Source organism: Chlorocebus sabaeus, chromosome 6 (genome assembly GCF_047675955.1).
Source record: "Chlorocebus sabaeus isolate Y175 chromosome 6, mChlSab1.0.hap1, whole genome shotgun sequence".
Lineage (NCBI taxonomy): Eukaryota > Metazoa > Chordata > Mammalia > Primates > Cercopithecidae > Chlorocebus > Chlorocebus sabaeus.
The window spans coordinates 19,247,390-19,271,303 of NC_132909.1; the positions used below are offsets into that span (position 1 = coordinate 19,247,390).

The window sequence follows — 23,914 nt, forward strand, 5'->3', positions numbered from 1 at the left end:
TCCTTTATTCTGTTGATAAGATGTATCACACTGATTGATTTGCATAAGCAACAACCCACTTTAGATGGTGTAGGAGTGCTCCAGTTCCACAGTCGCCCCTCCGGGACTGTTTCACACATTTATATTTCTTGCCTGGCCCCATCAGCATTTGAGTTTGAGGGCCCTGTCTAAGGTGTTTAGATTTTTGAAAAACAAAAGCTAGCAAGGCTTGTAGATGAATGCTGCATGAATCAGAAGAAAGGAAAGCAAAGTGAGGAAGAAAAGCCCAAGTTAATATTTCAACATGTTTCTGGGTGTAGAGCAAAAGGTGAGGAGGATTGGATAAGTGGACCCACAACTGTATTTTCTCAACCAGGATTGACCCAGGAGGCTTCAGTGGACCTCAAGAACACTGGCAGGAACGAATTCCTCACCGCCTTCCTGCAGAACTATCAGCTGGCCTACAGCAAGGACTACCCCCGCCTCCTTATCTCCAGTCTGTCAGAGAGCCCCGCTTCTGTCTTCATCCTCAGCCAGGCAGACAAAACCTCACACAACGTCACAGTGAGGCCTGGGGAGTCAGTCATGGTCAACATTAGTGCCAAGGCTGAGATGATAGGCAGCAAGATCTTCCAGCACGCGGTGGTGATCCACTCTGACCGTGCTATCTCTGTGCAGGCACTAAATGCCAAGCCCGACACAGCGGAGCTGACACTGCTGCGGCCCATCCAGGCCCTGGGCACCGAGTACTTTGTGCTCACACCCCCTGGCACCTCAGCCAGGAATGTCAAGGAGTTTGCCGTGGTGGCCGGTGCCACAGGTGCCTCGGTCAGTGTCACGCTGAAGGGGTCAGTGACATTCAATGGCAAGTTCTATCCAGCAGGCGATGTCCTAAGTGTGACTCTAGAGCCCTACAGTGTGGCCCAGCTACAGAGCTCAGTGGATCTCTCGGGGTCAAAGGTCACAGCTAGTAGCCCCGTGGCTGTCCTCTCTGGCCACAGCTGTGCCCAGAAACATACGACCTGTAACCATGTGGTCGAGCAGCTGCTACCCACATCTGCCTGGGGCACCCACTATGTAGTACCCACGCTGGCCTCCCAGTCCCGCTATGATTTGGCCTTCGTCGTGGCCAGCCAGACCACAAAGCTGACCTATAACCATGGGGGTATCACTGGCTCCCGTGGGCTCCAGGCAGGTGATGTGGTAGAGTTTGAGGTTCGGCCATCCCGGCCACTCTACCTGTCTGCAGATGTGGGCATCCAGGTCCTGCTGTTTGGCACAGGTGCCATAAGGAATGAAGTGACTTATGACCCCTACCTGGTCCTGATCCCAGATGTAGCGGCCTACTGCCCTGCCTATGTGGTCAAGAGTGTACCGGGCTCTGAGGGCGTGGCCCTGGTGGTGGCACAGACAAAGGCTATCAGCGGGCTGACCATAGATGGGCATGCAGTGGAGGCCAAGCTCACCTGGGCGGCTGTGCCAGGCAGTGAGTTCTCGTATGCTGAAGTGGAGCTCGGCACGGCTGACACGATCCACACCGCCGAGGCCACCACTAACTTCGGGCTGCTCACCTTCGGGCTGGCCAAAGCTACAGGCTTCGCAACAGCAGCTGATTGTGGTCGGAGTGAGTGATGGGAAATATCCCCTGGTCCTGTCCACCTGGTGACCGTTTTCCACCCACCTGCTCCTCTGTGGCTTTCAGGATCCTGGTGTCCTCCCCTCACTTCCCTTCTCCGCAACATCTTTCCATTATCTGTCCTTAAAAAAATCCCTTAGCTCAGCCGGGCGCGGTGGCTCACCTATAATCCCAGCACTTTGGGAGGCTGAGGCAGGCGGATCACGAGGTCAGGAGATCGAGACCATCTTGGCTAACACAGTGAAACCCCTTCTCTACTAAAAATACAAAAAATACAAAAAAATTTGCTAGGCGTGGTAGCGGGCCCCTGTAGTCCCAGCTACTAGAGAGGCTGAGGCAGGAGAATGGCGTGAACCTGGGAGGCGGAGCTTGCAGTGAGCTGAGATTGGGCCACTGCACTCAGCCTGGGAGACAGAGTGAGACTCCCTCTCAAAAAATAAAAATAAATAAATAAATAAATAATCCCTTAGCTCTTTTTGACCCTGGAGGGAAGGTAGGGAAGAGGGGAAAAGGGGGAGAGAAAAACACAAAATAACACTTTAATGACTGTTTCTGCCTTTTCTTACTTAACTGCCTTCCCTTCTTCTAGGTTGCTCTGTGTTAAACTAGAGAATCAGAAAACCTGGGACTTTCAGAGAGGCCTGAGCAACTCTCTCCCTGTGGGGTTCCAGACCTCGGTTTCCCCACCTTTAAAATGGGCAAAACTGGGCAGTTGTGAGCAAATTGCTCAAGCTTCCCAGGCAAAGTGGACTCCAGGATGCCTCCCTCTGAGGCCTGAGGCAGGCTTCTTCCTTCTTCCCTTCTCCTCCTCCTCCCCCTCCCCCACTTCTCCTCCTTCTCCTCCCCCTCCCCTCCCTCCCCCTCCCCTCCCCCTCCCCCTCCCCTCCCCCCCTCCCCGCTCCTCCCTGCTCCTCCCTGCCCCTCCCCCCCTCCTTCCCCCTCCTTCCCCCTCCTTCCCCCCTCCTTCCCCCTCCTTCCCCCCTCCTTCCCCCCTCCTTCCCCCTCTTCCTCCCCCCACTCTTCCTCCTCCCCCTCCTCCTCCCCCCTCCTCCCCTTTCCCCCTCCTCCCCCTTCCCCCCTCCTCCCCCTTCCCCCCTCCTCCCCCTTCCCCCTCCCATCCCCCTCCCTTCCCCCTCCCCCTCCCTTCCCCCTCCCCCTTCCCCTCCCCCCTCCCCCCTCCCCCTTCCCCTCCCCCTCCCTCCCCCTCTCCCCCTCCTCCCCCTCCTCCTCCCTCCTCCTCCTCCCCCTCCTCCTTCCTCTCTTCCCCTCCCCCTCCTTTCCCCCTTTCCCCTTCCCCCTCCTCCCTCCCCTTCCCTTCCTCTTCCCTCCTCCTCCTCCTCCTCCTTCTTCCTCCTTCTTTCTTCTTCTTCCTCTTCTTTCTTCTTTCTTCTTCCTTCTTCCTTTTTTTGTGAGACAGAGTCTCCCTCTGTCACCCAGGCTGGAGTGCAGTGGTGCCATCTCAGCTCACTGCAGCCTCTGCCTCCTGGGTTCAAGCGATTCTCCTGCCTCGGCCTCTCACGTAGCTGGGATTACAGGCATGTGCCACCACGCTCTGCTAATTTTTGTATTTTTAATGGAGATGGGGTTTCACCATGTTGGGCAGACTGGTCTCGAACCCCTGACCTCAAGTGATCCGCCCGCTTCGGCCTCCCAAAGTGCTGGAATTTCCAACCCCGCAGACACTTCTGATTCTCTCTTTTCACTGTTCCCTACCCTCCCCAGCTGTGGTGTCCCCAGCGAAGCCCTCCTGCGAAGGCGTGCAGTGCGCAGCTGGGCAGCGCTGCCAGGTGGCAGGCGGGAAGGCCAAGTGTGTGGCGGAGTCCACCGCTGTCTGTCGCGCCCAGGGCGACCCCCATTACACCACCTTCGACGGCCGTCGCTACGACATGATGGGCACCTGTTCATACACGATGGCGGAGCTGTGCGGCGACGACGACACCCTGCCTGCCTTCAGCGTGGAGGCCAAGAACGAGCACCGGGGCAGCCGCCGCGTCTCCTACGTGGGCCTCGTCACTGTGCACGCCTACAGCCACTCCGTGTCGCTGACCCGCGGGGAAGTTGGCTTCGTCCTAGTGAGTACCCGGAGGCTTCTGGGGGTTAACATCCATGAGCTGCGGGTCCGAAAGCGGAGGCAAAGCCCAACTGACCGACCTCAAACCAGGGTGCAGAGAAATGGGCCATGGGGTTGGAGGGTGGAGAGGGGGATTTGAAAATCAGTAGCAGGATCTTAGAACCCTGCCCTCCAGTCATCCCACATCTGGAAATTTTAAGGATATTCAGAGACGGGATTCGGGGGAAAAATAACGCCAACATGGTTTATAATAGCATAAAACAAAAGCAAAGGAAGAAAAAATTCTGTCCTAGTTAGAAAGGAAATTAAATATCCAACAATGAGGGATTTATATTGACCAAGTAACTAAATTTAATGAGCACCTGCTGTGGACCAGATAATGTTTCTTAGCAATTTTCTCATCTTAATGCATTTAATGCTCACAAACTCTGTGCAGCAGGTGTTATTATTATGAGCATGTTCAGACTGGGAAACAGGTTGAGATAGGCTAGTGACTTCCCAAGGGCTCAGAGCTAGTAAGAATTGGAGCTAAGGGCACCGGCATGCAGGCTCTGGAGTCCCTGTTCTTAATCCCTCAGCTGTCCTGACTCTGGTAAATGCATTTCTATTCAGTTCATATGAGTAACAAGCAGCCTAGCGCAATTACTTCCTTTTTTCTCGCCATGTTATTATGAAAATGTTAAAATGTCCAAAGTTGAAATTCTTATACGGTGAATGCTCACATGCCAATCACCTAGATTTTTCTTTCTTTCTTCTTTAATTTTTTCTTTTTCTTTCTTTCTTTTTTTTCTTTTTTTTTGAGACAGAGTCTTGCTCTGTCACCCAGGATGGAGTGCAGTGTTAGGTTCAGGTTCAAGCGATTCTCCTACCTCAGCCTCCCAAGTAGCTGGGATGACAGGCATGTGCCACCATGCCCAGCTAATTTTTGTATTTTTGTAGAGAAGGGTTTCACCATGTTGACCAGGCTGATCTGGAACTCCTGGCCTCAACTGATCCACCTGCCTCAGCCTCCCAAAGTGCTGGGATTACAGGTGCCAATCATCTAGATTCTAAACACTGTACTCTTCTTGATTGATCACACACTGATCCATCGGTTCCTCCCTCTGTCCATTCCACAATCTCTCTTATTTTTTATGCACTTCAAAGTTCCACACATCAGTACATATCACCCAAAAGACTTCACCATGTCATTAACTAGAATACAATATTTTCACACTTCTTTTGGCTGATTTTGGAGATGAAATTTATATATAATAAAAATCACAAATCTTAACTATATAGTTCACCTTTGGCAAATGTGTAACCAAATTGCCCATTAAGATATATAATATTTTCATCACCTGGGAAAATTCCCTCATGTACCTTACCAAACAGTCCCCAACCTATCCCTAGAGATGATCACAGTTCTGATTTTTTTTTTTCCCCAGCATAGATTAGTTTTGCTGTTCAGTAACTTCAGGGCTGAGCGCAGTGGCTCATGCCTATAATACCAGCACTTTGGTAGGCCTAGGCAAGTGGATCACTTGAGATCAGGAGTTAGAGACCAACCTGGCCAACATGGCAAAACCCTATCTCAAGTAAGAGTACAAAAATTAGCTGGAAGTGGTGGCACATGCCTGTAATTCCAGCTACTTGGGAAGCTGAGGCAGGAGAATCGCTTGAACCTAGGAGGCGGAGGTTGTAGTGAGCCAAGATTGCGCCACTGCACTCAAGCCTGGGTGACAGAGTGAGACTCTGTCTCAAAAAATATATATATATATATAGAGAGAGAAAGAAACAGAGTATATATTTTTGCATATATATACATATATACACACAAGTATACATATATGTGTGTATATATATGTTGTGTTCTCTACTTTGCTTTTTGCACTTAGCAATACATTCTGGAACAGTTTCTCTATCAATGCAGAGGGAGCCTTTTTTGTGGGTTGATTTATTTTTTATTATCTTTTTATTTTTATTTATTTTTTAAAAATTATACTTTAAATTCTAGGGTACATGTGCGCAACGTGCAGGTTTGTTACATATGTATACATGTGCCACGTTGGTGTGCTTTTTTTAACATCTGCACAATTTTTTATATATATATGAACACCATAGTTCATTCAACCAGTCCCCTGTGGATGGACACATTGTTCACTATTACAAACAATACGGCAGTGAATATTTTTTTGATATATATATATCAAAAAAAAAAAAAAAGAAAGTAGGTGTTCTTCAGTCCTGGAAGCGTTGAACGCAAGTTCAAGTGGACTTCAGATCCCTTGAAATTATATACAGAATTTTGTACCTCTCTCTGAAAAACTACTTTATATTTTATTTTATTTTATTTTATTTTTGAGACGGAGTCTTGCTCTGTTGCCCAGGCTGGAGTGCAGTGGCATGATCTCGGCTCACTGCAACCTCCGCCTCCCGGTTCAAGTGATTCTCCTGCCAAAGCCTCCCAAGTAGCTGGGACTACAGGCACATGCCACCAAGCCCGGCTAATTTTTTTGTATTTTTAGTAGAGCTGGGGTTTCATTGTGTTAGCCAGGATGGTCTTGATCTCCTGACCTTGTGATCCGCCCACCTCGGCCTCCCAAAGTGTTGGGATTACAGGCAGGAGCCACCGCACCTGGCCTTACTTTTTTCTTTGTCAGATCCTCACAGACGTCAGTGACTTGACAAAGCTGTAAGGTGTAGAGCTACTGTCAGAATCATAGTAGGATACTCACAAGACATTGTTAGGAGAGGGGTTAATGAAATAGTGACTTCAGCATGGTCCTTTTTTTTTAAGTGTAAATATATCTAAAGGTAGGAAAAAACTCAGCAGGATCTATACATTTGTATGTGTGTGCCTACAGGGTGATTTTCCTTTTCTCATTTTTGCTCATGTGCATTTTCTGTTTTCTGTAATGAATGAATATTATTTGTGTCATTTAAAAATGGGAGACCCTATTTCTACCAAAAAAATAAATAAATAAATAACTGGATGTGGTGGCGCCTGTCTGTGGTCCCAGCTACTTGGGAGGCTGAGGCAGGAAGATGGCTTGAGCCCAGGAAGTCGAGGCTGCAGTGAGCTGTGATGCTGCTACTACACTCCAGGCTGGGTGACAGAGCAAAACTGTCTCAAAAAAATACATAAATAAAAAAATAGAAAAATTAAAATGGAGATCACTGGACTTAGGGGAGAGACAGATTTGAGCAGCCATTCTGGACTGAGAGCTCTGAGCATGGGTCCATGGCTGTCTCCATCACTGCAGTGTCTAAAGCACCAGCTGGCACAGAGCAGGCCATGCAGTGGGACTCACAGAGGCTTTGCTGGGAACCGAAATGAGTGAATGCTCTGTCTTCCCTCTGGGCCATTGCTCGTGCTATCCTCTCTCCTGTGGTTCCTTTTTTCATATTCCATCCTCTTGGCTAAGACTTTCTCCACTTCAAGTCTCAGCTCTGGCAGAGCTCAGAGAATGTGTAAGGAAAGAGTAAGAAAGTGATGCCCAGGCTGGGTGCAGTGGCTCACACCTATAATCCCAGCACTTTGGGAGGCTGAGGAGGGAGGATTGCTTGAGCCAGGAGCTCCAGACCAGCGTGGACAACATAGTGAGACCCCATCTCTAATTTAAATTTTTAAAAATTAATTAAAAAAATAAAAGGCTGGGCACAGTGGCTCATGCCTGTAATCACAACACTTTGGAAGGCTGAGGGGTGGGGGATTGCAGGGGCAGATCACTTGAGGTCAGGAGTTCAAGACCAGTCTGGCCAACATGGTGAAACCCCATCTCTACTAAAAATACAAAAATTAGCTGGGCGTGGTGGCAGGCATCTGTAATCCCAGGTGGGGGAATCACTTGAACTTGGGAGGCAGAGGTTGCAGTGAGCCAAGATCGTGCCACTGCAGCCCAGCCTTGGTGACAGAGCAAGATTCCATCTCAAAAAAAAAAAAAAGATGCCCCAGGGCACAGAGAGACATAGTTTTTGTCTCTTGGTTCTTAGTCAGACTTTAGGCTTCTATAACACCAGAGCCTGGGAGGCTTACAAACAACACAACCTTGTCTCTCACAGTTCTGGAGGCTAGAAGTCCAAGATGAGGTCACCAGCACTGCCAGGTGAGGGTGAGGGTGCTCCTCCAGATTGCAAATGGCCTACTTCTCCCTGTATCCTCACACAGTGGAAAGAGGACCCCAGAGCTCTCTGAGGCCTCTGTCATAAGGGCACTAATCCCATTCGTGTGGGTGCTACCCTCATGACCTAATCACCTCCCAAAGGCCTCCCCCAACTCTTAATACTATCATGTTGGGTGTTAAGATTTCAACATACGGGCTTTGCAGGAGACACAGATATTGAGTCCATAACACCAAGCCAGATGGACTGGCAAGGATCTCTGTCCACTCAGGACATTTGAATGGGAATATCCTACTCCCTCCCAGTTTTCCTGGCTCGCTCTCTCTTACTGGTCCTTTAAGACTCAGCACGGCCGGGCGCAGTGGCTCAAGCCTGTAATCCCAGCACTTTGGGAGGCCGAGACGGGCGGATCACGAGGTCAGGAGATCGAGACCATCCTGGCTAACACGGTGAAACCCCGTCTCTACTAAAAAGTACAAAAACCTAGCCGGGCGAGGTGGCGGGCGCCTGTAGTCCCAGCTACTCCGGAGGCTGAGGCAGGAGAATGGCGTAAACCCGGGAGGCGGAGCTTGCGGTGAGCAGAGATCCAGCCACTGCACTCCAGCCTGGGTGACAGAGCTACACTCCGTCTCAAAAAAAAAAAAAAAAAGACTCAGCACAATTATTCTTTCCTCTGGGAAGCCTTCTCTGACCAGCAAGGTTAAATCTGGCCATTTATCTAGGTTTTCATAGTCTCCTATCTCCCCACTATCCCAGCTCTGAACCCTCAGCCTGTACCTTCCCTATCCCATCCCTGACCTGTCCGCCTGGGCCTTTCTGATCCTGGCCTTGACTTTTCTGCCTGTGCTTCTCCCACCTCTGCCCTGACCCCCCTGAGCTCCCACTATCTGGTGATGAGTCTCTTTCTCCCAGTGGACTGGGAGACCCATGAGCGTAGGGCCTGAGGCTATCTCTGTTAACTTCGTATTCCCAGGATCTCCCAGCCCAAGGCCAGGCACAGAGTGAGTTCCCAGTGAATGTTTATTAAATGCAGCAGTGACTTAATTCACTTAGTGAGTGCCTGTGATTCCCCCAGGCCCTGTTCTATGCATTGGGGATAAAGCAGTGATCAAAGCAGACCCAAACCCCTGTCTTTGTGGAGCTGCCATTCTGATGGAGTGAGACAGATGATAAACATGGTCAATTTGTGAAGCATATTTTAGAAGGCCAGATGCTATAGAAAAAAAAGGAAAGCAGGGAAAGAGGTTATGGAGTAGGGAGAGGCTGCCATTTTTCTTTTTTTTTTTTGACAGAGTCTCACTCTGTTTGGCATGATCTTGGCTCATTGCAGCCTCCACCTCCTGGGTTAAATCAATTCTCTTGCCTCCGCCACCTGAGAAGCTGGGATTACAGGCGTGCCCCACCACACCCAAATAATTTTTGTATTTTTAGTAGAGACGGGGTTTCGCCATGTTGACCAGGCTGGTCTCGAACTCCTGACATCAAGTGATCCACCCACCTCAGCCTTCCAAAGTGCTGGGATTACAGGCGTGAGTCACTGCACCTGGCCCAAGACTGCCATTTAAAATGGATTGTAGGCTGGGTCCCGTGGGTCATGCCTGTAATTCCAGCACTTTGGAAGGCTGAGGCAGGAGGATTGTTTGAGGCCAGGAGTTGAGACCAGCCTGGGCAACATAGCAACACCTCATCTCTATAAATAAATAAATAAAATAAAATAATAAAATAGGGCAGTCAGGGAAGGCTTGAGTCAGTGACATTCGAGCAAATACATTTAAAATATATTCTCCAATTTAAAACTGTTAATTAAAAAGTAGACTTTAATGTTGAAAATGCAAACTTGGGGAGGGTAGAAAGATCACACACAAGGTTGTCACTTCACACTTGGAGGGTCACACAGCAGCCGGGCAGAGGCGCTCCTCACTTCCCAGATGGCACAGTGGCCAGGCAGAGGCACTCCTCACTTCCCAGACGGTGGGGCGACCAGGAAAAGGCGCTCCTCACTTCCCAGACAGTGGGGCGGCCGGACAGAGGCTCTCCCCACTTCCCAGACGAGGGGGGAGTGGCGGGGGCCACGCAGAGGGTCTTCTCACTTCCCAGATGGTGCAGTGACTGGGCAGAGGTGCTCCTCACTTCCCAGACGGTGCAGTGACTGGGCAGAGGTGCTCCTCACTTCCCAGACGGTGCAGTGACTGGGCAGAGGCCCTCCTCACTTCCCAGATGGTGGGGTGACCGGGCAGAAGCCCTCCTCACTTCCCAGATGGTGGGGTGACCAGGTAGAGGCCCTCCTCACCTCCCAGATGGTGGGGTGACCAGGCAGAGGCCCTCCTCACCTCCCAGATGGTGGGGTGGCTGGGCAGAGGCCCTCCTCACTTCCCAGATGGTTCAGTGACCGGGCAGAGGTGCTGCTTACTTCCCAGACAGTGCAGTGACTGGGCAGAGGGGCACCTCACTGAGCAAATATTTTATAGGAGGTACAGGAGTGAGTCACATGCACGTCTGCAGAAAGAACTTTCAGGCCACAGGTACTGCAATAGGCAAGGTCTCTGATGGTGGCAGTAGCAGAAAGAATGAGTCCCAGTGCAGCCAGAGCAGGGGAGCAGGTGGGAGGCCCAGAGATGAGGGCTGGAGGCCAGATGGCACAGGGGCCTGACCACCCCCTCCTCACCCACTCTGCAGGTTGACAAACAGCGCTCGCGCCTGCCAGTCTCCCTGAGCGAGGGTCGCCTGCGTGTGTACCAGAGTGGACCACGGGCCGTGGTGGAGCTGGTCTTTGGGCTGGTGGTCACTTATGACTGGGACTGCCAGCTGGCACTCAGCCTGCCTGCGCGCTTCCAAGACCAGGTGTGCGGGCTGTGTGGCAACTATAATGGTGACCCAGCAGACGACTTCCTCCTGCCTGACGGGGATCTGGCTCCTGACGCTGTGGAGTTCGCAAGTAGCTGGAAGCTGGATGATGGGGACTACCTGTGTGAGGATGGCTGCCAGAACAACTGTCCCACCTGCACCCCAGGCCAGGCCCAACACTATGAGGGCGACAGACTCTGTGGCATGCTGACCAAGCTTGATGGCCCCTTCGCTGTCTGCCATGGCACCCTGGACCCCAGATCCTTCCTGGAGCAGTGTGTATATGACCTGTGTGTGGTCGGTGGGGAGCGGCTCAGCCTGTGCCGTGGCCTCAGCGCCTATGCCCAGGCCTGTCTGGAGCTTGGCATCTCAGTTGGGAACTGGAGACCTCCAGCCAACTGCCGTAAGTGATGCCCTGGGGAGAGCTGGGAGCATACAGTGAGGGGCAGGAGATCCCTAGCATCTGCTCAATATCTGAGAAGTTATTGTGGTTCAGCCTGGTGCTGGGCAATGCCAGAGGCCTAGTGATGGCCAAGACAGCCAGCCACAATGAGCCTAAGATTGGAGGAGATGTTTCACTAGACATTCACAGTGTGGAGGGGTCCAGGCAGGATGGGGAGGCCCACTCGGAGGGGTTGGGGCCAGGATGAGAGAGAGACAGGCGGATGAGTCAGGGCTGGGACTGGGGGGACACAGGCAGAGGGGTCAGGGCCAGGATGGAGGAAGTCAGTGGGGGCTGTGGGAAACCAGAGGAGGTTCCCGGCCCAGCCTGGGGAGCAGGGGTGGTCAGGGAGGGTTTTCTAGAGAAAGGGATGCACAATTTGAAACCCATAAGAAAGTTGCCAAGAGAAAGAGGAGGAAGTGAGTTGCAGGCCCAGAGAACAGCATGCTCAAAGGCTTGGCAGGACAGGAATTCGTGTCTGCAGAATCCCGGCACAGACATGTGATGTCTCTTCCTTTGCCTATAGTCCTCCCATGACTCCCATTGCCCTCTAGATGAGGCTCAGGCTCTTTAGCCGGGTGTCCATCTGCTTTATCATTCACTCATTCATTCCACAAGCATTCCTTGAACCCCTGCCTGCCCCCCTGTGCATGCTGATGATATCGAAGACACAGTGAGGACCAGCATAGATCTGTTCCTGCCCTTGTGAGTGAAGCTCCCAGAGACATGTCCCAGAGGCAGAAAGGACAGGTGGGAGGGAGGAAGAGGCATCCAGACCCAGACCCAGAGAGAGGGGAGTAAGTACAGGGGAGACATAGAGGCCACGAGGTGTTTGTCTTGGCTAGTGCTGTCTGTGTCCCCACTGCCCAGTAAGCACCACCCCCACCCAACTCCACGCCTGGCACAAAATGGGAACCAGAGAGTTCATTTATTCTCCCATTCATTTCTGCAGTATTTCCTGAGCACCTGCTGTGCACCAGGCCCTGTCCTTGGTGCTGGGGACTCAACAGTGATTCAGACAGATCAGGTCCCCACTCCTGTAGAACTTATCTCTTAGAGGGAGGGGATAAACTAGGAAGTATCTTCAGAGAACCAAAGAAACAAGTTCATGCAATGACAGTGACTGTGAGGCTGGTGAAGAGGGTGACCAGGGAAGGCGTTTCTGGACAGGTAACATTGGAGCTGAGACCATGGTCAGGCAATGGAGTCAGCTAAGTCCTAACAGTGATGTCCACAGAACGTTTCCCCATAGATCAACTCATTTAATCCCCACAACAACTGTGTGAGGTCCAGACTACATTATCCCATCTTACTGATGGGGAAACTGAGGCACAGGGAGATTGGAGTCAGTGGCTGAGAAGGAGAGATCTGGGATTTGAACCCAGGCCACCTGGGCCCCAGTGGCTTTCTGTGGAAAGGGAAGGCAGAGGGCACAGGCAGTGCAAAGGCCCTGAGGTGGAAGCATGAGGACCCGGGAGGAGAAGGCAGCTGGGGCTGGGGCAGAGTGAGCCCGAGGGAAAGGGAGAGGAGGTGAGGGCCGAGAGGTGAGAGGAGCAGATGGCACAGGTCCTCCTGGGGCATGGGAAGGACTCTGGCGTTTACCCTGAGTGAGAGGAAGCCACGGGAGTGCTCTGAGACAGGGAGGGACCTGATCTGACCCAGACGTTCCCAGCTCCCTCCGGCTGGTGTGAGGAACAGGCTGGCGGGGCAGGAGGGAGCCCAGGCAGGAGGCTGCTGCGGTGGATAGGACCAGAGGCAGATTCTGTAACTGGGTGGAATTTTTTTTTTTTTTTTTGAGACAAAGTCTTGCTCTGCGCCCAGGCTGGAGTGCAATGGTATGGTCTTGGCTCACTGCAACCTCCGCTTTCCTGGTTCAAGCGATTATCCTGCCTCAGCCTCCCGAGTAGCTCGGATTACAGGCGTGCGCCACCACTCCTGGCCAGTCTGGGTAGATTTTGAATATGGAGCTCACAGGACTTGCTGACAGATGGGTTGTCCAGTAAGCGTTAGGGGGTTGGCGGGGTGGAGATTAACTGCATCGCTAGGGTGTGGCGCAGGAGCACCCAGAAGGATGGCAGTGCTATTATCTGAGATGGCGAGCTCTGAGAGAAGAGCAGGGTTTGGGGAGGGAATTCCTGGGCGCTGTCCCCGACAGGGCGCCCTTCGACGGCCCCTGCTGCGCGGGCCTGATCCACCCTCTCTGATCTCCCCGCAGCCCTGTCCTGCCCTGCCAACAGCCGCTATGAGCTCTGCAGCCCTGCCTGCCCGGCCTCCTGCAACGAGGCTGCGGCCCCGTCCAACTGCTCCGGGCGCCCCTGCGTAGAGGGCTGCGTGTGCCTCCCGGGCTTCGTGGCCAGCGGCGGCGCCTGCGTGCCGGCCTCGTCGTGCGGCTGCACCTTCCAGGGTCTCCAGCTCGCTCCAGGCCAGGAGGTGTGGGCGGACGAGTCGTGCCGAAGGCGCTGCACCTGCAACGGCGCCACCCATCAGGTGACCTGCCGCGACACACAGGGCTGCCCGGCGGGTGAGATCTGCAGCGACCAGAACGGCCTCCTGGGCTGCTACCCCAATCGCTTCGGGACCTGTCAGGGGTCCGGGGACCCACACTATGTGAGCTTCGACGGCCGGCGCTTCGACTTCATGGGCACCTGCACGTACCTGCTGGTGGGCACATGCGGCCAGAACGCAGCGCTGCCCGCCTTCCGGGTGCTGGTGGAAAATGAGCATCGGGGAAGCCAGACTGTGAGCTACACGCGCGCCGTGCGGGTGGAGGCCCGCGGGGTGAAGGTGGTGGTGCGCCGGGAGTACCCGGGGCAAGTGCTGGTGAGCGACGCAGCGCCCAGGGCTGGGTGGCCGGGCAGGAAATACCCTCTGAAGACTTGGAGCTCTGGGTGGGTCTGGGGGTGGGGGAGGCCTGTTAGAATATCTTATTTTTTTTCATTTTCCTTTTTCCTTTTTGTGGAGAATGGAGTCTCACTAAGTTGCCCAGGCTGGTCTCCAACTCCTGGGCTCAAGTGACACTCCCTGCCTCAGCTTCCGGAAGTGCTAGGAAGTGAGCAATGATCGCGCCATTGCACTCTGGCCTGGGTGACAGAGTGAGACCCCCGTCTCTATTTTTAAAAGGAAGCTAGTGACCGGGCACGGTGGCTCACGCCTGTAATCCCAGCACTTTGGGAGGCCAAGGAGGGTGGATCATCTGAGGTTTGAGACCAGCCTGACCAACATGGTGAAACCCTCTCTCTACTAAAAATACAAAAAAAAAAAAAAAAAAATTAGCCAGACGCAGTGGTTCACACCTGTAATCCCAGCTACTAGGGAGACTGAGGGAGAATCACTTGAACCCAGGAGGTTGCAGTGAGCCAAGATTGCACCATTGCACTCCAGCCTGGGTAACAGAGTGAGACCTTGTCAAAAAAAAAAAAAAAGGAAGCTAGTATGGTCGCAGCAGCCTGAGTGAGAGGGACAGTGAGAAGAGGTGAGGTAAGGGAGGTAATGGGGAGATAGACAGGTCATGTACGTTTTGAAGGCCATGGGTGAGGGATTTAAATTTAAGCTGGTGCTTTAGGAATGAAGAGGGGTGAATGGTGAGCCAGGCAGAGGGAACAGCAAGTGCAAAGGCCTTGAGGTGGGACTGAGCATAGTATGTCCAAGAGAATAGCAAGGTCAGGGTAGCTGGAGGTGAGTGAGCTGAAGGTTGGGTCACAGAGCCGTGAATACCCTGACCAGGTGGCCCTCTTGCATCTCCACCCAGGTGGATGACGTCCTTCAGTACCTGCCCTTCCAAGCAGCAGATGGGCAGGTGCAGGTGTTCCGCCAGGGCAGGGACGCCGTCGTGCGCACGGACTTTGGTCTGACTGTCACCTACAACTGGGATGCACGAGTGACTGCCAAGGTGCCCAGCAGCTATGCTGAGGCCCTGTGTGGACTCTGTGGGAACTTCAACGGGGACCCAGCTGACGACCTGGCTCTGCGGGGTGGGGGTCAAGCTGCCAATGCACTGGCTTTTGGGAACAGCTGGCAAGAAGAGACGAGGTCCGGCTGTGGAGCAACTGAACCGGGTGATTGTCCCAAGCTGGACTCCCTGGTGGCCCAGCAGCTGCAGAGCAAGAATGAGTGTGGAATCCTTGCGGACCCCCAGGGGCCCTTCCGAGAGTGCCACAGCAAGCTGGACCCCCAGGGTGCCGTGCGCGACTGTGTGTATGACCGCTGCCTGCTGCCAGGCCAGTCTGGGCCACTATGTGACGCATTGGCCACCTATGCTGCTGCATGCCAGGCCACTGGAGCCACAGTGCACCCCTGGAGGAGTGAAAAACTTTGCCGTGAGTACCGGAAGTGGCAACTGAGGGACTCAGCCTTATATATGTAGTCATTAATGTATAAATATCATTAATTCATTTAATCCTTGTAATAGCCCTCTGAGGTAGGGATTGTGGTTGTACCCATTTAACAGACGAAGAAATTGAGGTTCAGAAAGGTTCAGTTACACACCTGGGATCATGCTAGCTAGAAAGTCACAGATGGTGGGCATGCGATTGCTATTAGTTTTTTTTTTAGATGGAGTCTCGCTCTGTCATCAGGCTGGAGTGCAGTGGCGTGATCTCGGCTCACTGCAACCTCTGACTCCCTGGTTTAAGCTATTCTCCTGTCTCAGCCTCCAGAGTAGCTGGGATTACAGGCACGTGCCACCACGCCCAGCTAAGTTTTGTATTTTTAGTAGAGATGGGGTTTCACCATGTTGGCCAGGATGGTCTCGATCTCCTGACCTTGTGGTCCGCCCACCTCAACCTCCCGAAGTGCTGGGATTACAGGCGTGAGCCACCGTGCCCGGTAGCAGTTGGTATTTGTAAAATGACTGAGTACACCTGGTGGCCCAGGGTCTGATTCCCGCATAACAGCTGTCATTGAGATATGAGCAACGGTATTGTCATTACGAGTCTCATCCCCTATCTGGTTCTTTTTGGTCCCCATCTATCCTACCTCACTTATTTACATCTGCCTGACCCGTTGAACAGTCAGTTTGAGAGCCTTGTTTCACAGGTGGGTGCATGAATGGTTTTCCAGTGCCTTTGCTTGCCTATGAAAGAAGTTTGAAAAGCCATGTATCCTCTCACCTGACATTTTTTTTTTTTTTTTTTTAAGATGGAGTCTTGCTCTGTTGCCTAGGCTGGAGTGCAGTAGTGCAATCATAGCTTACTGCAGTCTGGAATTCCTGGGCTCAAGTGATTCTCCTGCCTCAGCCTCCTGAGTAACTGAAACAGCAGGCATGTACCACCCCAGCTAATTTTTAAAATATTTTTTATAGAGGCGGGGTTTTGATTTTTTGCCCAGGCTGATCTCGAGCTCTTGGTCTCAAGCAATCCTCCTGCCTCGACCTCTCAAAATACTGGGATTACAGGTGTGAGCCATCGTACCAGTTTCCTCTCATCTGATTTTTAATTTCTAAAATTCATTATTGAAATATAATACAGATATTTTAAAATACATACATATCATAAGCTAACAGCTTGATCAGTTTTCATCAAGATAACAAATCTGTGTGAACAGTCCCAAATTCAAGAAAAAAAAATCCAGGTTCCCAACCCCAAGAGGTAACCACTATTCTGACTTCTAAAGTTTTTGAATTTTGGAATTAATGGAAGCATACATGTCTAGTTTTTCACCTGAAATAATTATAAAATGTAAAATTTCCAACAAATGGTAACTTTTGACTTTTAAGAACTTTTTTTTTGAGATGGAGTCTCACTCTGTCATTCAGGCTAGAGTGCAGTGGCGCGAACTCAGCTCACTGCAACCTCCGCTGGGACTACAGATGCCCGCCACCACGCTTGGCTAATTTTTTTGTATTTTTAGTAGAGACGGGGTTTCACCATGTTGGCCAGGCTGGTTTTGAACTCCTGACCTCAAGTGATCCACTCAACTCGGTCTCCCAAAGTGCTAGAATTACAGGCGTGAGCCACTGCGCCCAGCCTTAAGAGCCTTTTTATTAGGGAAAAATTTAAACATACCCGAAGTAAACTAGGATAGTGAGCCCGAATATATCCATCGTTTAGTTTCCACAATTATCAACATAATACTGATATTTCAAAATGAAACTATTACTTGACTTATGCTCCTCTTTTAAATGTATTCACCAGATACATAGTCCTCATACATTACATAGTCCTCATAGTTATACATTACAGGCATGAGTCACCACGACTGGCCAAGTATTTATTCTTTCTCATGATTCTGGGGGCTGCTGAGCTGTTCTCCCAGCCTGGGCCAGCTTGGTTGATCTCTGCAGGCTGTTAGAGGCTCAGCCGAGGCTGGGTAATCGAGGGTGATTTTACACATTAGCAGTTGTCAAGCTGGTTGGTTTGGAGGGCACTCAGCTGGGACTTCTTGTCTCTGCTCAACTTGGTCTCATCTTCTTTTTTTTTTTTTTTTTTTTTTTTTTTTGAGACGGAGTCTGGCTCTGTCACCCAGGCTGGAGTGCAGTGGCCGGATCTCTGCTCACCGCAAGCTCCTCCTCCCGGGTTTACGCCATTCTCCTGCCTCAGCCTCCAGAGTAGCTGGGACTACAGGCGCCCGCCACCTCGCCCGGCTAGTTTTTTGTACTTTTTAGTAGAGACGGGGTTTCACTGTGTTAGCCAGGATGGTCTCGATCTCCTGACCTCGTGATCCGCCCGTCTCGGCCTCCCAAAGTGCTGGGATTACAGGCTTGAGCCACCGCGCCCGGCCTGGTCTCATCTTCTAGCAGGTGAGCCCAGGCTTCTTCCCAAGGTGCCCTCAAGAGTCCTAAAGCAACAAGAGCACAAGCCCCAGTGTGCAAGCACTTTCCAAGGCTCTACTTGGTATCATGGTTGCCAAAGTCCCATTGGCCAAAGCAAGCACCATGGTCATGCCCAGAGTCAAGACGTGACCCTTGGAAGCCTGTGTCACGATCCCCATCACACTTCTCTGCCACAAGTGTACACATATATGACTAAGATTTCAGAATTTTTATCATCCTAGCTACTCAGGATGCTGAGGTGGGAGGATCCCTAGAGGCCTGGAGTTAGAGACCAGCCTGGGCAGCATAGCAAGAGCCTGTTTCTGAAAAACAGTGCGAGCTGGGTGCTGTGGCTCACGCCTGTAATCCCAGCAGTCTGGGAGGCTGAGGTGGCTGGATCATCTGAGGCCAGGAGTTCGAGACCAGCCTGGCCAACATGGTGAAACCCCGTCTCTACTAAAAATACTAAAAATTAGCAGGGTGTGATGGTGGTTGCCTGTAATCCCAGCTACTCGGGAGACTTAGGCAGAAGAATCGCTTGAACCAGGGAAGCGGAGGTTGCAGTGAGCCAAGATCACGCCACTGCACTCCAGCCTGGGCAACACAGCAAGACTCTGTCTCAAAAAATAAAATAAAATTAAATTAAATTAAAAATAAGATAAAATAAGCAGTGCAGTCTCCACCCATCCCAAATCTTAACATGTGGCGTGTTGCCCTGGGGTGTGAAACCCCCCGGGACAAAACAGCCTTCTTATAAAAGATATCAGAAGTTTTAGAAATTCCTGAGACTATAAGACTCTAAGTGGTTTTTTTAATGGAGTAAGATATCATTGCAAGCATTGTTTGTGCACAATTGATAAAAATATTAAACAGAAGTAAATTGTAATGGCCATTGTAATGGCATCGTTCGGTGAGATGAATGGAGCTTACCCCCACCCAGTATTTCACATATATTATTAGAATGAGACAGGGTTCAGCATCAATTCTAATCCTACCTTTTATTTTTGTATATATGATATTTATTTATTTTTGAGATAAGATATTATCCTGTCACCGAGGCTGGAGTCCAGTGGCATGATCACAGCTCACTGTAGCCTCAATCTCTGGGCTCGAGTGGTCCTCCTGTGTCAGCCTCCTGAGTAGCTGGGACTACAGGTGCACACTACCATGCCTGGCTATTTTTTTATTTTTTTGTAGACACAAGATCTCGCTATGTTGTCTAGGCTGGTCTCAAACTCCTGGGCTCAAGCCATCCTCCCGCCTTGGCCTCCCAAAGTGCTGAGATTACAGACTTGAGCCACAGCTCCTGGCTTACGTGATATGGATAAGTGGGTGGGAATGGACGGAGTGCAGGTAGAGTAACATCACTCCGTGCTCTGAACCCCTCCTGAGTCATAGGGAAGGCACACAGTGAGACAGCACAAAATTTATTTTTTATTATCTGTGAGCCGCCAATTCTATTAGGCCCTCTTTTTGATCTATTACTCAATAATGAGTGAGCATTCGTTGTGTTCACAGTGATAGCAATATTTGAAATTGTCTGTTTATGTCCTCAGAGGTTTCACACCCCAGGGCAGTGTGCCATGTGTTAAGATTCAGGATGGGGTCGGGTACCGTGGCTCACACCTGTAATCCCAGCACTTTGGGAGGCCGAGGCGGGCAGATCACTTGAGGTGAGGAGTTCAAGACCAGCCTGGCCAATATGGCAAAATTAGCAAAACCCTGTCTCTACAAAAAATACAAAAATTAGCTGGGCATGGTGGTGAGCGCCTGTAATCCCAGCTACTCAGGAGGTTGAGGCAGGACAATCTTTGCTTAAACCTGGGAGGCAGAGATTGCAGTGAGCCGAGATCGCACCACTGCATTCCAGCCTGGCCCATAGATCGAGACTCTGTCTCAAAAAAAAAAAAAAAAAAAAAAGGTTCAGGATGGGTTGGGGACTGCACCGTTCTCTTCTGTAAAGTGGAGAAAGCACGCTTGTGAAGGGGACAGGTGGACAATGGGAAGCGGGAATGCTCCTCTAACAGAGCATTCTTGGGCTCTCCTTTTAGGGAGGACACGTATAATTCCAGCTGGCAGTTGTGTGACACGCATCCCACTGGGCAGCTCCTGTTCTAAGGGTTTCTCATTGAATCCTCACAACCACCCCCTGAGGTGGAATTGCTCTTATTCCTACTTTACAAGATGAAGAAAGAGAACCACAGAGATGTCAAGGAACTAGCCTGAGGTCACACAGCTGGTGGGGTGATTTGAACAGGCTGGCTCCTGATTTTGTGCTGTTAATTATTAGACTCTGTGGCTTCTGTGAAAATTGAGAATCTCTTGTTTCCTCAAAATTCCTCTTGTCCTTGTACCCCTTGGAAGTTCTAGAAGACTGGATCATGAGGGCTTAGACATGCAGATGGAGGCCTGACCCAGCTTCAACAATTATTGGTATTTTGCCATTCTTAGTTCCTCTACATCTCACTCCACCCCCTCTTTTTTTTTTATAGAATATTTTAGATCAAATTCTAGGCAGATGAGTTCTCCTCTAACTACTTCAGTAAGCATCTGTATTCAGCAACAAAAATGGACTTTTAAGGAACAGGACTTCCCTTTTCATGCCTGTAATCCCAGCGCTTTGGGAGGCCTAGGTGGAAGGATCGCTGGAGGCCAGGAGTTCAAGGCCAGCCTGGGCAACATAACAAAACCCTGTCTCTACAAAAATAAAAATAAAGAATAAGCTGGGCGTGGTGACTGGTGCCTATCATTTCAGCTACTCAGGAGGCTAAGGTGGGAGAATATCTTCAGCCCAGGAGGTGGAGGCGGCAGTGAGCCGAGACTGTGCCACTGCACTCCAATGAGACCCTGTCTCTAAAAAAAAAAAAAAAAAAAAAAAGGAAGAAAGAGATATGAGGGCATGTGATAATTAATTACCAGTAACAAAAATAATATCAATTCGCTAACATCATGTAAAGCCCAATCTGGGTTCAAATTTTCCCAATTGTCTAAAAAAGAAAAAAAGGTTTTTTTCTATTTTGTTTGGCTCTAGAACCAAACCAAATACACATACTGCATTGGATTGATCTACCTTGTTGCTTTTACTCTGTCAGAATTTCCTTCCTTTGTTCCTCCCAACATAGTATTATGAAAATTGTCAAATATACAAAAAAGTTGAAAGGATTTTACAGTGAAGACCCATAAACCTGCCACCTGGACTCTACACTTTAATTCTGTTTCTTTTCTTTTTCTTTCTTTTTTTTTTTTTTTTTTTTGAGACGGAGTCTCGCTCTGTCGCCCAATCTGGAGTGCAGTGGTGCGATCTCAGCTCACTGCAACCTCCGCCTCCCGGGTTCAAGTGATTCTCCCACCTCAACCTCCCACGTAGCTGGGATTACAGATGTGCGCCACCATGCCCAGCTAATTTTTGTATTTTTGGTAGAAATGGGTTTTACCATGTTGGCTAGGCTGGTTTCAAACTCCTGACTTCAAGTGATCCTCCTGCCTCGGCTTCCCAAAGTGCCGTGATTACACGTGTGAGCTACCGCGCCCGGCCTCTACACTCTAATTCTAATTCACTCTCTTGCCTTATCACGTGTCTGTCCCTCCATCCAGCTCTTCCTTTTGTTTATGTCATTTCATTATTGGGAAAGATAGGTCATTTATCCTGCAGAATTTTCTACTTTCGGGATCTGGCTAGTTGCTATTCTGGAGTGTTATTGAACTTGTCCCTATGTCCCCATGATTCTCCTGTAAGCTGGATGGTAGCTTCAGAACAGCACCACCCAGCAGAACTTCAATGATGACAGCTCCATATTTGAGCTGTTCAAATACATACCAGGTTGGCACAGGTCACATGTGGCTGCTGAGCGCTTGCAGTGAGGATGTTGTGACTGAAGGGCTAAAGCTTCAATTTTGTTACATTTTAATTAATTTACATCTAAATGGTCCCAAGTAGCTAGTGGCTACTGTATTAGACAGCACAGATAGAGATTTAATGTGGTTTAGTTTTAGCCACTTAGATTTGCTTTTTATAGACTGGAGTGACTGGAGTGACTCAAGTTTGGGGAGGGGAGAAGGGAGGTGTTTTGTTTTTGTTTTTGTTTTTTTTTAATAACACTGGCTAAATATTTAATTTAATTACTGCTATAGAAGGAAGAAGCTAAAAGTATGGCATTCACAAATACACGGCATAGATTATACACACACACACAAACATATGCATATGCATGTTTAAAATATATACCACATATCAACACCACGTATCCAACTTGAATAAGGTCATTAAAGACATAATAGAAGGCCGGGTGTGGTGGCTCATTCCTGTAATCCCAGCACTTCGAGAGGCTGACGCAGGGGGACTGCTTGAGTCCAGCAGTTTGAGGCCAGCCTAGGCAACATAGCAAGACCCCATCTCTACACAAAATTTAAAAAGTTAGCCAGGCATGGTGGTGCACGTCTATAGTTCCGGCTACCCAGGAGGCTGAAGTGTGAGGATTGCTTGAGCCCAGGAGGTCAAAGCTGCAGTGAGCTGTGATAGCAAGCACCACCGAGCTCCATCCAGCCTGAGTAACAGAGTGACCCATTTCTCAAAAGAAAAAACCATAATAGACAACTCCAAACTACAGTTAAATTGGGAAAGAATCTTAATTATTAGGATCAGATTAACTGCGATGTAATGTGTTCCCCAAGCTCCCTGCAATGGGACCACTTGTGTGTGAGTGTGTTTGAGCATCTGTGTGTGCATACGAATGTGTTGGGGGACCGCTTGTGTGTAAGTGTGTTTGAGTGTGTGTGTGCATATGAATGTATTGGGGGCTGGGGGGTATCGAGTCCTGCTCCCTGGGAGCAGGAATTCTTGATCTTGATGTCTCCTCTCCCTGCAGCACTGAGCTGTCCACCCAACAGCCACTATGAGGCGTGTTCCTACGGCTGCCCGCTGTCCTGTGGAGACCTCCCAGTGCGCGGAGGCTGTGGCTCAGAATGCCATGAGGGCTGCGTGTGCGATGAGGGCTTTGCGCTCAGTGGTGAGTCCTGCCTGCCTCTGGCCTCCTGTGGCTGCGTACACCAGGGCACCTACTACCCACCAGGCCAGACCTTCTACCCTGGCCCCGGGTGTGATTCCCTTTGCCACTGCCAGGAGGGCGGCCTTGTATCCTGTGAGCCCTCCAGCTGCGGCCCGCACGAGGCCTGCCAGCCATCTGGTGGCACCTTGGGCTGTGTGGCCGTGGGCTCTGCCACCTGCCAGGCGTCGGGAGACCCCCACTACACCACCTTCGATGGCCGCCGCTTCGACTTCATGGGCACCTGCGTGTATGTGCTGGCTCAGACCTGCGGCACCCGGCCTGGCCTGCATCAGTTTGCCGTCCTGCAGGAGAACGTGGCCTGGGGTAATGGGCGAGTCAGTGTGACCAGGGTGATCACGGTCCAGGTGGGAAACTTCACCCTGCGGCTGGAGCAGAGACAGTGGAAGGTCACGGTGAGAGCAGATGGGGAGCAGGGGGTGAGGGGCCTGTGGGTGGGTGGGGCACAGGCAGTGCTCAGCCCAGAAGTTGGGGGCACAGAGATGAGAGTGCATGTGCGAGGCCTGGGGTCCCTGAGGACAGAAGCTGCCAATCAGAACCCAGAGTGGGAAGCCAATGAGGGAGGTGTCCTCAGGGACTTGGGAGCTGCTTCCCAATCTCCGTCCCTCAGTCTCCACCCTCTCTTCACCTCCATGCATTGACTTTTCTTTTTTTCTTTTTCTTTCTTTCCTTCTTTCTTTCTTTCTTTCTTTTTTTTTTTTTTGAGATGGAGTATCGCTCTGTCACCCAGGCTACAATGCAATGGTGCAATCTGGGCTTATTACAACCTCCGCCTCCTGGGTTCAATCAATTCTCCTGCCTCAGCCTCCCAAGTAGCTGGGATTACAGGTGCCCACCACTACGACTGGCTAATTTTTGTATTTAGTAGAGACAGGATTTCGTCATGTTGTCCAGGCTGGTCTCGAATGTCTGACCTTGTGATCCGCCTGCCTCAGCCTCCCAAAGTGCTGGGATTACAGGGGTGAACCACTGCACCTGGCCGCATGGACTTTTCACTCCAAATCTCTCCCGCCCTCTCCTCCCTGCC

General features: G+C 50.8%; 1 protein-coding gene and 1 pseudogene across 1 annotated transcript in view; both read left to right on the top strand.

Annotated features, from left to right (window-relative positions):
* The first annotated feature begins 225 nt into the window (after positions 1 to 225).
* FCGBP (Fc gamma binding protein) overlaps positions 226 to 23,914 on the top strand; it is a 65,331-nt gene continuing 41,642 nt past the window's right edge. The window contains exons 1-6 of the mRNA XM_073015737.1: positions 226 to 1,603; positions 3,338 to 3,687; positions 10,467 to 11,037; positions 13,292 to 13,896; positions 14,825 to 15,392; positions 22,690 to 23,282. Of these exons, the coding sequence (XP_072871838.1) occupies positions 226 to 1,603; positions 3,338 to 3,687; positions 10,467 to 11,037; positions 13,292 to 13,896; positions 14,825 to 15,392; positions 22,690 to 23,282 (4,065 nt within the window). The remainder of the gene's footprint in view (positions 1,604 to 3,337; positions 3,688 to 10,466; positions 11,038 to 13,291; positions 13,897 to 14,824; positions 15,393 to 22,689; positions 23,283 to 23,914) is intronic.
* LOC140711949 (uncharacterized) lies at positions 7,753 to 10,440 on the top strand (annotated as a pseudogene).